The 15381-nt window shown below is 38.5% G+C and overlaps 1 protein-coding gene across 1 annotated transcript; it reads left to right on the top strand.

The window, feature by feature from the left end:
* The first annotated feature begins 6851 nt into the window (after positions 1 to 6851).
* Positions 6852 to 15013, top strand: LOC148742931 (ATP-dependent RNA helicase DHX15 homolog). The gene is made up of 6 exons (XM_088760910.1): positions 6852 to 7044; positions 8773 to 8968; positions 9947 to 10131; positions 11339 to 11471; positions 12572 to 12817; positions 14261 to 15013. Exons 1-6 carry the CDS (start codon positions 6965 to 6967, stop codon positions 14576 to 14578), a joined length of 1158 nt encoding a protein of 385 aa, XP_088617036.1. The 5' UTR covers positions 6852 to 6964; the 3' UTR covers positions 14579 to 15013.
* The last annotated feature ends 368 nt before the right edge of the window (positions 15014 to 15381 follow it).

Raw genomic sequence — 15381 nt, 5'->3', positions numbered from 1 at the left:
ACTGAGTTGTAATTTTAATTACCAGCAAAGATAAGAGTAAAGCTGAACATGCAGCGTAGTGGAAGTGACAGAGTAAGTCTTTTCTAAAGCACCCATTACACCTACTAGAAACACATTAGACATTCAGTCTTTTCTAAAGCACCCATTACACCCACTAGAAACACATTAAACATTCAGCAGCTATAAAACCTCAGAGGACAGGCCTAACTTCAACAGCAACTAAGAGATGTAAAAAGTTCAGATCACAATGAGGAGGGGCATTGGGATTTCTGGTCTTGCAATTTTAGCTATTTTTTAGACTGGTTTTCAGCTTTTAGCCGAAAAAAAATCTGCTTTTCAGTTTTGGTGCTCATTCCAGTTTGCAGATTTTCCATTTCTTTTAACATGGTTTTGGGTTTTTATCAAAAAATTCCAATGGGTTTCGCATTTGGTATCAGATATGGTTTTCGGTTTTTCCTATTAGGTTTCCATTTCTCTTGTCTCACTGCATTAGGGTTTTGATAACAGGGATGTGGAAATTTAAATCATTTTGATGGTTTTTACACATGGTTTTCAGCTTTGATCTGCTTTTTTTTCTTTCTTTTTTTTTGCGGTCTCTAATAAACCCAAATACCCCGATGCAACATTGATTCTACCTGCACACAACCTCATGGTCTTGGAGTGATGTATTTTGAGGAGAAGGAAGTAAATAGGAAGGAAAATATAGAAGTCCATGCTGGCATTTTAGTGAGATTCAGAGCATGCTAGGTTGTTTTCTAATCATTATTATTCCTTTCCTAATGAATTAAGTTAATAAAAAAATTTCCCATTAAACTCCTGGTTGATATGATCATTTTTATCTTTATCTTTGTCTACATTGTTTGTTTCACTGATTAATTATAGCATAATCGTACATCTTAATTTGGTGACATATTAAATTTTTTTAAGCCACAGGTGTAAACTGGAATTTTGTAGGGACCATTTGTAACTAAAGATGACACAAGGGTAGGATTTCCGCACTGCACAGCCCCATACTTATGTATTATGTATTATGTACACAGTTCATGGATAAAAAAAACAATGACGAAAAAGCAAATTGCCTTCAGGAAAACGTCTTTAAACTAATAGAAAATTGCAATAAAATATTTTTTTTATTAAAACATTAGAATAAGTTTGACATGCTAGACAGGGACATTTTGGACATGGCAGTAACGTCATTAACCAGTCAAAATTATTCAGCTATTAGATACTAAAAGTGGTTGAAACATTTGCCAAAAAATAAATAAGTAAAACTAAACAAAAGTACACTGATTCTGGAACTGAAACTATGCACTTAGATACAAAGAATATATGAAAGTTCATATTTGAATATATGAAAGTTCATATTTGAATATGTGAAAGTTCATATTTGTATCTGATTTATCATCACGGGTTTATTAAGAATAAACTTAATGGCCTGCTCCCACTTGGCTTGTTAGCTCAACTGGTAGAGTGCTGCACTAGTATCGCAGAGGTCAGTGGTTCGAATCCCATGCAGGCCTGATTTTTTTCAGGTCTGATTTTTGCTTTTGCATAAAATAGATCTCTGCATCATATGTCACTTTGCACTTAGTTGGTTATAATATTCTAGTTTTGAAATGTGTAAAAATCTCTGCGGGCTGGCCTCTACTTTTCATAGTAGCATTTGGCAAACGAAGCTCAAAATCAGATATTGCCTAAATTGGCAATGTTTACATCTAATGTTGTCAACAATAAACATTTCATACAAATGAAAAGTGCAAAACTTTGAAAGAATGTTATCTTCTGAGCAATATCCCGAAGAGAAATCTCACCTCTAGCTGTAATATTTTAAAAAAATATTACATGGAGGACTAACCAACGTAACTACAATCATGTAACTTAAATCATGTACATATCATCCAGATTCTGAGTACTGTACCTTCTTTCATGTGAGTTTTAGCAATCCGAAATCCTTTGACGATACACCAATATACTTGTCTGTCATTTGAAACAAAGTCATGTTGAAGCTGGCTGATCTACACGAAACTATCGTAACACTCGTCATTTGTCATAAACATGTACATTATCACAATGGCGTGACAATGACTCTCTCCATGAAGTTTATATCAGGTCGCTCCAAAGAAGAGGAAAAATTGACATTTTTCAATATTTCAGCAGATTGCCATGCATTCTGAAGTAATACAACCAAAAAAAGAAAAGGGAGGAAAACCTTGATTGAACTTTCATAAACACTGAGAGTGAGAGTATACATGTAAATTGCAACTTGTCAGTGGTAGTACTACACATAAAACCCAGTTGCCACAATATCAATTTGTACAACATATTGCTTCCTTTTACAAAGAGCAGGTTCAAGCAGTTGTCATTTCCGGGTGACAGGAACTGAGATGTTTCGAATCTGAGACATTTCGAATCATCTGAAAACAGTTTACTGTTAGAAAACTGTCAGAAAATTTGCACAAGATATGATAACGAGAGACTTGTCACCGCCGCAGTGCAATTGAGTCAGTCAATGTTTCCTTCCATGTCTTGATCAATAAAAAATCAAAACAAAGTTCAAAATGAAAGATTCCATGAAATCATGTCGTAATTCCACCTTTCAAACTACTCACTATCCATACGCAAAGCTAAATTTGTAGAAAATTATTGTGATAAAATTCCTGTTCCATTTGTTGTAATAAGGCAATACTGAGTTGTTCAAGGCTCACGTGGACTATGTGTGTAAAAAGGTGGCATCAAGAGTTAGTATTTTGGGCCGTATTAGAAGTTTTGTCACAAAGGAGGCAGCAACACTTGTTCATAATGCTTTGATTCTTCCCTTATTTGATTACTGTGACATTGCCTGGAGTAACCTTCTACAGCAAGATATAGATCGACTACAGCGCTTACAAAATAGATCTGCATGGATTATTATACATTGCTCTCGCTTATCGTAAGCAATAGAGCAGCTGCAATGGCTGAATCTTTCCAGTAGACGCTATTACCACAAGGCTAAACTCGTTTTTCTCTGTCTTCAGTCATTAGTTCCTAGTTACTCTTCATCATATTTCACCAGATTTTCAAATATTCACAACTATTCCACAAGGCAAAGTATGAGGCTCTACCTACTAAGAGTAAAACAAAATTTTGGGAAAAGGACCTTTCTTTTTACTGCCACAGAAATTTTGAATAAACTTCCTTTAAACATTGTGAAGAGTGAAAACATTCAAACATTCTGCTGCGAGCAAGACATTTCTTTTTATCTTAACTTGATCTTTTATCTACTATTTTAGGTCCTAACTGAGTTTTGGCTTTGTGGTCTTAGGCTGTTAATGTAGTTTTAAAATCCTAGTCATATATATAAATAATTGAGAATTTTGATGTGATTTATTTTTAAGAAACAGGGCCCCTATGAAAACCAGCCTTGTGCTGAATGGGTTACCCTGTGTAAATAAAGTTTTACTTACTTACTTCAAAATCTCCACTTTGTGATAGTTTTTGCATGAGTGGTTGATTTTGATTTTACATGCATTACTACCACTGACAAGTTGTGATTTATACTCTCACTCTCAGTGTTTATGAACGTTAAATAAGGTTTTCTTCTCTTTTTTTTGGTTGTTTTTACTTCAGAATGCGCGGAAATCTGCTCAAATATCGAAACAATTAATGTGCATTTCTCGTCTTTCTTGGAGCGAACTGATGGAAACTGGAAACTTCATGGAGAAATCCAGCGTCACGCCATCATGATAATGTACATGTTTATGTTAAATGATTGGTCTCAAGATAGTTTCGTGTAGATCAGCCAACTTTAACATGTTTCAAATGACAGGCATGTATATCGGTGTATCATCAGAGGATTTCAGATTGCACAAATTCCCATGAAAGAAGATACAGTACTCGGAATCTGGATGATACGCACATGATTGTCATTACGTCGGGTAGTCCTCCATGAGGGTTGATCAATTGTTTTTAAATATTAAAACTAGAGGCAAGATCTCTCTTCAGGATATTGCTCAGAAGATAACATTCTTTCAAAGTCTTGCACTTTTCATTTGTGTGAAACATTTGTTGTTGAGAATATTAGATGTAAACATTGCCAATTTATGCAATATCTGATTTTTGAGCTTCGTTCGTGAATTGCCACTATGAAAAGTAGAGGCTAGCCCGCAGAGATTTTTACACATTTTAAAACTAGAACATTATAACCATGAACTACCTGCATAGTTTCAGTTCCAGGATTGGTGTACTTTTGGAGAAATTTAGACAAACGTTTTCCCTGTTTTACCCTACAGCAGAAGTGACCAAAACTGTACCAAAATAAATAATCTATTGGCGTGTTCACATCCACTCCAAGGGAAAATAGAATGCATCAAAGTAAAGATGAATGATGTCACTATGTATGGTAGAAGTACCAATCTGTAATGTTGCATGTAGCTTGAGATAGACAAATAAACATTTTACACTTCTTTTGCGATATTTTTTATATGAAAATGAGGCTCCAGGCCTCGAACAAGCAGCCAATGTTACCATGGCAACGGGAGTGCTGCAACCTTTAACAAGTGCATTTTTGTGCATCCCCACTGAGTGCCTAACCACATGCAAAATGTGAAGGGGTTTGAAAATTTTCATTCCCCAAGATGTTTGATTCTTACCGATGAATAACATTTGCATTATTTCAAACGTGGTAATAATTTCTGTCAAATATACTAAAAAGTTGGGCGTATCTTTGACGTTTAAGTAAAATCGGGTGATCTCCGGATTCCCTGGCAGATCTCTCCAATTTACTCATCTTTTGTTGCCAAGCTTCATTCGTTCTACAGCCAGAAAATTAAACAAACTAGTAGTAGTTGTAAATGAAAATCAACACAACAGCTAGCAGCTGATTAAGTGACGTGCAGGTAACCTCTTTGAATTGTCCCCATAAAATGCCCTCGTAGTGACTGTACTTTCTGCCATCTTATAATTATGTATCCATCACGATCGTGTTTCTACTCATAGATGCTAAAACTATCAATCTACCACACGAAAACGCGAACCAAACTTGAATTGTCGTCTGCCTCTCGTCTGCCATGTTTTTCAATATTTCGCGCGGTATACCGCTCGCCAGAGTTTATGGGAAATTTTACCATATTTAGTCTCTTTTATGATCGCGGAGACTTGTGGGATAAAGAGATCAAAACGCGCGTCTTTTTCATTTCCTTAGCGGCAAGTAATTCATGGCAGTCTCCATATAGACTCCCTGTTACCCAATCTCCATATAGACTCCCTGTTACCCATTCTCCCTGTGTACCCTGTGTACCCTGTGTACCCTGTGTACCCTGTGTACCCCTGTGTACCCCTGTGTACCCCTGTGTACCCTGTGTACCCTGTGTACCCTGTGTACCCTGTGTACCCGTGTGTACCTTGTGTACCCTGTGTACCCTGTGTACCCTGTGTACGCTACATACATTCGTCTCCTTTAGGAGTTTATTTCAAAATTCCAGACGAGCATCCCAGTCCATTTTATATGGGATTTCCCCCCCCCCCGGGCTGATAAAATCATAATAAGTTATTCATAATTCATTTGTGAACATAGAAAACGAGATTGTGCACGGCCAGAGAGCTTCCATTCATGCCAACTGATGTTTGCCAGGTTTTCTGTATACACGATGTACAGGGTATACTTAGGTATACATGAATATACAGGGTGTAGAGGGTACACAAGGTAGACAGGGTATACGAGGTATACAAGGGTATACGAGGTATACAAGGGTATACATGATATGCATGGGTACACAGGGTACACAGGGTACACATGGGTACACAGGGTACACAGGGTACACAGGGTACACATGGGTACACAGGGTACACAGGGTACACAGGGTACACGGGGTACACACGGGTACACAGGGTACACGGGGTATACGGGGTACACGGGGTACACGGGGTACACATGGGTACACAGGGTACACAGGGTACACAGGGTACACATGGGTACACAGGGTACACATGGGTACACAGGGTACACTGGGTACACAGGGTACACAGGGTACACAGGGTACACAGGGTAAACATGGGTACACAGGGTACACAGGGTACACAGGGTACACAGGGTACACATGGGTACACAGGGTACACAGGGCACACATGGGTACACAGGGTACACAGGGTACACGGGGTACACAGGGTACACAGGGTAAACATGGGTACACAGGGTACACAGGGTACACAGGGTACACAGGGTACACATGGGTACACAGGGTACACAAGGTACACAGGGTACACAGGGTACACAGGGTACACATGGGTACACAGGGTACACAGGGTACACAGGGTACACATGGGTACACAGGGTACACAGGGTACGCAAGGTACACAGGGTACACAGGGTACACAGGGTACACATGGGTACACAGGGTACACAGGGTACACATGGGTACACAGGGTACACAGGGTACACAGGGTACACAGGGTACACATGGGTACACAGGGTACACATGGGTACACAGGGTACACAGGGTACACAGGGTACACATGGGTACACAGGGTACACAGGGTACACAGGGTACACAGGGTACACAGGGTACACAGGAGTACACAGGATACGCAGGGTACACAGGGTACACAGGGTACACAGGGTACACATGGGTACACAGGGTACACAGGGTACACAGGGTACACAGGGTACACATGGGTACACAGGGTACACAGGGTACACAGGGTACACAGGGTACACACGGGTACACAGGGTACACAGGGTACACACGGGTACACAGGGTACACAGGCTACACAGGGTACACAGGGTACACAGGGTACACAGGGTACACAGGGAGAATAGGTAACAGGGAGTCTATATGGAGACTGGGTAAAAGGGAGTCTATATGGAGACTGCCATGAATTACTTGCCTCCTTAGCCGGCAAAGTTCGATGGAAATCTTAGTGGCGCTTGTGTTAATATAACAGTTAGAGAACGTTTATAGGAATATTTGACTTTGATGTCCCTGCAAGATGTCGAAAAGGAGGTTAGATGTCGATGGGAACTCATCCAACTCGTTAACTACCGCGAAAAGGATTAAGGAGGAGTTGAGGTAGGCTGTGATACATATGTAAAGGACAGCTTTTCAGTTTTGAATATCGCCGAGCTTAAATTAATCTGCAGCTGGATTTGGTACAGAGACTTAAATAAATCTATCTCTTCGATCACAGTCTTCCTCAGGAAGGCAGTGCTCTGGAAATATTTGAATCACAGCTTATCTGGTTTAATTGTGGCCGTTTCTCGAATCTGCACAGCTGTGAAATTATTATGCAAGACGGTATTTTCCAAACCTCGAAATCATAATTGATTTCGCAGGAGGCTCCCTTGTGTTATATATACTTAAGGCTAGGAAATATTGGAAACGAGTTTCTTGAATTGCTGTCTAAATTTGTTTCCGAATTGATTACTATTCGCGCGATAGAGAACACCTAAGACATCGAATTCCCCTCTCGTGGTTTTATTAACTCTAGTCTGAAAACTCACGTTAGGTCGATTAAATTCATACGTCTTGCACTGGATTAACAGCATAAAATTCTTTGCTTTAAGACAAACAAATAATGGAAAGGACAAAAACAAAAATTAAAAAAAAAAAAATCATCACATGTAGATAAGGAATTATTTTACAGTCAGAATGTCACAAGAAACTTCCAGTAATTCAGGCGATAGTTAGGTGAGACACGGAGAAATTACATGCCTATGTATGGGCTGTTGGAGCTTTTTACTTGCCTTGGATGGATAACTGTTTCTGTGGCTTTGTGTAACACATACTTGTGAGTGGCTGCTACCCTTCCCTTTCTTCCTGAGGCAAGTGTTTTGTGTCAATTTACTTGGTCTTCAGCTGTTTTATTGGTAGGATGTTGTAGAGGTGGATGTCACTCATTTGGTTCTCACAGTCACGTGCTGCATCTGGTAGCCTGGAATTACGTTTGCTTAAATTTACTTTTCTATTGCCTTATAAGTAGTGTTCATCACTGTGAACTTCCTTCTCTTATCCTTAAATTATTCCTTAGTTCATATGTATGATTTTCATTTATTCATAGTCATTTACAAACCAAAGTGTTAGGCAACCAGCATACTGCTTTAAACATAGGAACACTTGGATGCTGAGATCCACATCCCTGAACAATTGCTTCGATTCTCAGGCTTAATATATAAAATACACAAGAATTTGTAATATATAAAAAAATCAAAAAGTTTTCTTACTAAAGAAATCCACATTGCTGTCTTGTAATACATGTATGTAATTGTCAAGAAGGTGTTGTAAACTGTTCATAGCATCTTAATAATTCTGTGTTATTGTATTGCAATGGGGTAAGGGTAACAAAAAATTGTAGAATCTTCAATAATGTCATTGTCATTCCATAAAACATCAAACCTAAACTTAAAAATGAGCTTATTGAAGTGAATTTATAAGTGCAAAGGTTGGTGCAGGCGAGTTGGTACCAGGACAGGGCTTGATACTAATGGTAGCCCACTAGCCACAGACTACAGTAGAAATTCAGTTTTGAAAAGTGGTTTTTGATTTCCACATGCCAGTTTGGCAGTAAACAAACTGAAATTATCAAAACATCTAAGATGTCACTAGTCACTTGGCTAGTAGGTTGAAAAGTTAGTGTCAAAAATGCAAGCCCTGCCAAGGAGAAATGTTTGGATACCATAAACCTTCCAACCCCTTAAATCTAGAATGATTCAAAAGAAAATTCTCTCTGACCTATTGTCAGAAGTATAATTTATGTACACTATACCTCCTGATGCATTTTGGTCTCTTTTCTGTTGGTAGTAATCCAAGCAATCTTCGTGGAAAGATCAATCCTTTCAATGGGAAGCTATTCTCGGACAAATATTTTGACATTCTCAAGAAGAGAATCGAGCTACCAGTATGGGAGTACAGAGAAAAATTCATGGAAACCATGAAGGAAAAACAAGCTTTTGTTCTTGTTGGCGAGACTGGATCTGGTAAAACAACCCAGATAATAGTTACATGTAGTATTTATTTGCTTTGACAAAGGGCAAACACTTGAAACCCTTTTCGGTGAGCATTTTGCATTATCAACCAATGTAATAACACTAAATTATCTTAGTAGTTTATTAGAAGTTGGGTTAAATTGTACTCCTTATCAGATGAGCTGTGGTTGGGGAAATTTGAGGAATTAGAGACTGTAAATATTTGGAAGAATTCAGGCTTCAGTTGGGCGTAACGGATGCCTACTACATGTAGATACTAGTTACCGTTGGTACAAATTCCAGCTGAGCTGCTGTGTGAAGCTAATTAAGGGAAGTGAGGTACATTTTAACAGATATTTTTTCCTCGTTCCTTGTAAATATAGTAGGGTCTCAACTGTTGTTTGTGGTAAACTAGGTGTTTACCATGCATGCAAACAAAGTACATGTAAGTCTGTTCAGGTTTTTGGATTGAAGAGCACTCAATCACCATTTCCTCTCAGGCAAATTTTTTTTTTTTTTTTTTATTCTATACAGTTCCATTATCTCTTTGCAGGGCTCAACACTAACTTTTCAACTTACTAGCCAAGTGGCTGGTGACATCTTAGATGTTACGACAATGTCAGTTCGTTTACTAGCCAAACTGGCTAGTGGAAACCGAAAACCACCACCCAAGAATTAGGAAAATTCCACTTACTCCTAGGAAATTCCTAAGAAATTCCTAGGAATCCTAGAAAGTTAGGAAACCATTTCGCAAGGGTTAAGTGGGCTACCATTAGTGTCCAGCTCTGCCTTGGCAGTGTAACAGACACTTTATTTTAATACTATGAAATGGTAATCATTAGGACATTAGGATCAACTTGTTTCTCACGATTACAGGCAGATAATACACCCAAGACTAAGTATACCTAGTCTGTGTATTGTCTTGTATGTTGCATTGTTTTGCATTACTGTAAGTGCAGTTTGTAGTGAAAAATGAAAAACAATTTTGACAAACTCTTTTACTTTTGTAGATTCCACAGTGGTGTCTTGAAACTCGCATTGACAAACGCAAGTGTGTGGCTTGTACGCAGCCTAGGAGGGTTGCTGCCATGAGTGTTGCTCAGCGTGTAGCTGATGAATTGGATGTCACCATAGGTCAGGAGGTTGGGTACACAATCCGATTTGAAGATTGCACTAGTCCTCGCACTATATTGAATTAAGGAAGAAAAAGTCAATTTTATCCTTAACTCTGTAACTTCCAAGATCTGATTGTTGATTCTTACCTCTAGCTGCTTAATATTTCCTTGTTACCATATTTATTCACTTATAAGGCACAACATTTTTGACAAGAAAATATGCTTGTTTGATCAAAATCTGCTCAAAACTTGGGGTGCGTCTTATAACCAAGTATTTTCGCGCAACAAAATCTTAAGATCACAATTTTTAGCAGAACTTCTGGTTACAAAAATGTGAGAAGAACACTAATTGTTGGTAATTAAATTTTTTAGATCTGGTGGTTTTAAAAAGAACTACATGTAGGGTGGCTCTGAAAAGAGCTGTTGTGGTGGTTGTGAAAGAACTGTTTCTTATACGGCCTCCGTCAGATGACCACGAAACTAATCGCACCCAAGGAGGGCTTTTTGTTTTAATATGTAGCAAAGATTGCATGTAATCCAATCCTTTATTCCTATGAATTAAAAAGGAATACTTCTTTTAGAATAACTTCAAAAGATTAACAATAAATGCAAACTTTTACTGCAAAAGCAAACAAATGGAAATTTGCATACGTTCTTAACAGCACATGCTCAGTAACATGATATCCATGAGTACAAAAGAATCGTTTGAACAACGTTTCAAATTCCTCAAATCGTGTTTGTGTCACTCGCTTGAAAAGTTCCTTCTCTGAATAAACAATGAAGAGATAACACTTACCCTTTTCGTCTGTCCAGCCTTTTTTGTGCACTGAAACTTGCATCCTCTGTGGCGTGTTGATATTCAGTTGTCAGACTGGGAGTTTTTCGCCATTGGCTTTCACTGCCAAAGCAACCGTGAAACTTTTTCAGATCCATCACACCTTTTGTTAACTCTCAACCTTTTGGTGCATCTTGTAACCAAGTATTTTCACAAAACTTTCCATTTGGGAACTTGGCTTGACTAAGTGGCCAAGTTTGGGGTGCGTCTTATAACCGAGTGCATCTTATAACTGAGTAAATACAGCAATTAAGTATTTAGGAGAATTTGGTTAGGTCAAAATGAAAATCACTAGTGGGAGATAGAGCATTAAAAAACAGGAAGGAAGGAAGAGGGTGTGAGAAAATGCAATTTAAGGATTAAGTTTGGCCTTTAGCTCTGTCTCAGATGTCTGAACAAATGAGATAATCATTCCTGACTGTAATTTAAAGCTCATTTTAATTTGTTTCCAGGTACATGACAGATGGTATGTTGTTGCGTGAGGCTATGACTGATCCTCTACTGGACCGTTATGCAGTCATTCTTCTGGATGAGGCTCACGAGAGAACTCTTGCTACTGATATTCTCATGGGTCTACTGAAAGGGGTACAGTGTGTGCATGCATCTGGAGATTTCATATTCTTCTTACAAGAACTATAGGCAACAAAACTGTTGACACATTGACCTATTGAACCTGCCCATTACTTCACTGTCAATCTCTTTTGTCCTAACTGTAAGTTACGTGGTAATCGCTTTCCGCCAAATAATTTTTCATCATCAGGGCTCAACACTAATGGTAGCCCACTAGCCACAGACTAGTAGAAATTCAGTTTTGGCTAGTGGTTTTTTATTTCAACCTGCCAGTTTAACTGGTAAGCAAGCTGAAGTTGTCGTAAAATCAAAGATGTCACTAGCAACTTGGCTAGTAAGTTGACAAGTTGGTGTCAAGCCCTGATCTTACTATTGTCAGTGATATTTTTGCTACAAGTAGGCAACTTTGAATTAGGGAAGGGGTGCTTTCAGTGATTTGCAGTGTGGTACAGATAGTGGTGTTACTTTACACATAAGAGAACTGTTTAAACACAAGGGGTCGGTTATTTCTACGAGGTCCAACCAAAAACTTGGTATTAGTCAATCAAGTGGGCCTTAGGTTTCCCTTCAAATGGATCAAGTTAACTAAATACATGTAAGTGTTATTTCCACTGTAAGCTTTTGACCCTCTTGACACTGTTCACAAAAATACATGTTCAGACAAATAGGTAATTAATTTTGGTAATATAAACTAAGTTGAAATGTAAATTGGCCACCGTAAAGAGTTAGAAAACTGATGTTTCAAGGGTTAGCTCTTCGTCATTCACTCTGACGAAGGGCTAACACTTGAAATGTCAGCTTTTTAACTCTTTGCGGCGGCCAATTTACATTTCAACTTAGTTGATATTACTAAATTACATTATTACCCCCACCAATGCGGCACCACAGTTTCTTTAGAAACTTACCCCCTTTGTTCAGATAAATGGTTTGGTGCTAAATTGAAGATAATGTAGAATGCAGTTTTGTTCAACAACGGCTAAAAATTTGTTTAAATAATCAGACCGTTGTGCCGTCTAATAGTGATGCTGATTGTACACGTGCAGGTGACAGTGCATTGGTCCGCTGTTACACCTGTAACTTACAGGAGTGGTATAAAATGCATCTGTTTTCCACAGGTTGTGCGACAGAGACATGACCTTAAGATCATAATCATGAGTGCCACCTTAGATGCTGGGAAATTTCAGGAATATTTTGATGAATGTCCACTCATGACAATCCCTGGACGAACACATCCTGTGGAGATCTTTTACACTCCTGAACCTGAACGAGACTACTTGGAGGCAGCCATTAGAACAGTGGTACAGATTCACATGTGTGAGGAAGTGGAGGGTGACATTTTGTTGTTTCTTACTGGGCAGGAGGTGTGTGTTCAAAGTTCTTGATGCACTGTTGAGTTTAAATTGGCATGTTTTGTTTAATCTTTAAAAACCCTTTGACTCCCAAGATATCATTGGTAACTCTCTCTACTGACTGTCATACAATTTTTATGATGTCACTTAGGAGAATTTGGTATTTGATAAATTACCGTAATTTCCAGCCATTTACCTGCATGGCCAATTATTGCATACAATGAAAAAAAAAAAAAACATTACCCGCACTGGTGGATAACCTACACCTTAAAAGCTAAGGAAATTTGTACAAAACTACTTGACAGAATGCAAATTCATGGCCACATTTTGTGTGAACGATCATTCGGCACCGTGTTGATTTGTTGATTTCTCAAAAAAATCGATATCTCCGGTTCTACTGGGCTTAACAAGTCCCTAAAGCAGGAAAATTCTCTTCAGCTCCAGCTAGTGTTGACTGGAAATTTGTCACTGATGTGCCGCTTATCCTTGGTTTATTTTGGTCACCATCAAGGTTTTGTTTACACGCATGCAGAGAGTAACTCTTTCGTCTCACAACTAATTGTGCGTGAAATAAACTTGATTGGGCATCATATTTTCATGCTGCTTTGTGGCACTTTTAATACAATAAAATTCACCTGAGAGGTGGAAATGCAGGTAGGTGAGAATTTTTTTCAATTCAACCACCAGTAGATTTCAAAATTGTCACATAACCCGCACCTCCCTATTACCCGCAGTGGCGTGTGTTAAAGGAAAAATCAACAGATTACCTGCGGGTAAACGTCAGGAAATTATGGTAATAATCCCCTGATTGATATTTTTTCTTTATTCTCATCATTTGTCTTCTTGATATTGTATTGTCATTGTAAGGAGAAATTCTGTCTTGGTCACTAGTGGGAGTTAAAGAGTTAATTAAACTCCTAAGAGTGATAAGCATCTAATTCTCCCAACAATGTCACCCCTGAATCAAACAATTAAGGTCACGAGAATATTTAAAATGACCACAACTTAGAAAGCTCTTGATTGTTCAGAAAACATTCTCCATGTCAGCACCTTAGGAAATGTATAAGAGAAGAAGAATGCCGATGTAAGGATGTAGTGGGTTAAAGATGCTCAAATTTCAACTTCTAAATTGCATTTACTTTCAAAAATTCTTTGATTAGAATGACTGCAGAGCTGATGAACATGAGGCCTGAAATTAACAAAAAAATCCTTTATCAGCTTTTGGCGTGTAATAGGCAAAAGTGGTGCAAGTAGATGACTTTTAGTTGCCACTTTTTTAAACTAGAACTTAAAGTGCTATTTAACCCTAGCTTTGAAGGACCATTCATTCCTGAATGACATTTTGCAACAAATGCGAGTATTGTATTAATTTTTTGCAGTTTGTATATATTTTTAACAAAGTTAAACTAAGTTAAAAGTTGCCTTTCAACATTCTAATTTATTCTCTCCATTCAGGAAATTGAAGAAGCATGTAAGAGACTGAAGAAGGAAATTGATAACCTGGGACATGAAGTAGGCAAGCTCCGCTGCATCCCTCTATATGCAACTCTTCCTCCACAGCAGCGCATCTTTGACGCTCCTCCAGCAAAACGCCCTAATGGTGCTATTGGGCGCAAGTGTGTGGTGTCCACCAACATTGCTGAAACATCTCCTACCATTGATGGTGTGGTGTTTGTGATAGATCCTGGATTTTCCAAGCAGGTCTGTCTTACTTCAGTATTTGGTCACTGTCTACTTTTCGCAAAGTATTTTACCGTTTTTCTTGTCTCTTAACAAGCATGGGACAAAGAAAACGTTCTGAGTTCCCTTAAGGAATCCAACCCCAGACCATTGAATTCAGTGTGTAGATTTAACTCCTCATGGGGTCTAAGAACTTTTTCTCTGTCCCATGTTTGTGACAAGATCAAAAAATATCAATCGCTTTTTCTTACAAAGCTCAAAAATATACATCTTTCTAATTCTGCATATAATTATTTTATTGTTCCTTATCAATGTTGACTGAGTATAAAGTCATTTTGTCTTTGGTTTGTCTATAATAGGTGTACAATCCCCGTATCCGTGTGGAGTCACTGTTAGTTTCTGCTATATCAAAAGCCAGTTCACAGCAGAGAGCTGGCCGTGCTGGTCGTACACGTCCTGGCAAGTGTTTCAGATTGTACACAGAGAAAGCTTATCAAACTGAAATGCAAGACAATACCTACCCTGAAATCCTTGGTATTGTGGTGCTACAGCTGAAAAAGTTGGGCATTGACGATTTGGTGCATTTTGACTTCATGGATCCTCCTGGTAGGTTCAGTGCTTGTGAGCGAGCTGGTAAATGTATATTAGCCCTTGATTTGTGGTGATTCCCAGAAGTGTCATTTCCGAAGGAATAGCTCAAAGTCTTGCAAGTAAAAGGTTGTGTACAAACCAAACAAAGAAAGCTAAGATTTCATTATTTATTTATTTTTTTAATTTGATAGCACCAGAAACTTTGATGAGAGCACTTGAATTGCTGAACTGTCTTGGTGCCCTTGATGACAATGGAGACCTCACATCGCTGGGCTCCATGATGGCAGAGTTTCCACTCGACCCTC

This window comes from Stylophora pistillata, chromosome 1 (assembly GCF_964205215.1).
Source record: "Stylophora pistillata chromosome 1, jaStyPist1.2, whole genome shotgun sequence".
NCBI lineage: Eukaryota > Metazoa > Cnidaria > Anthozoa > Scleractinia > Pocilloporidae > Stylophora > Stylophora pistillata.
The sequence above is the reverse complement of the archived record's forward strand: the minus strand, read 5'-3'. Positions and strand labels throughout refer to the sequence as shown.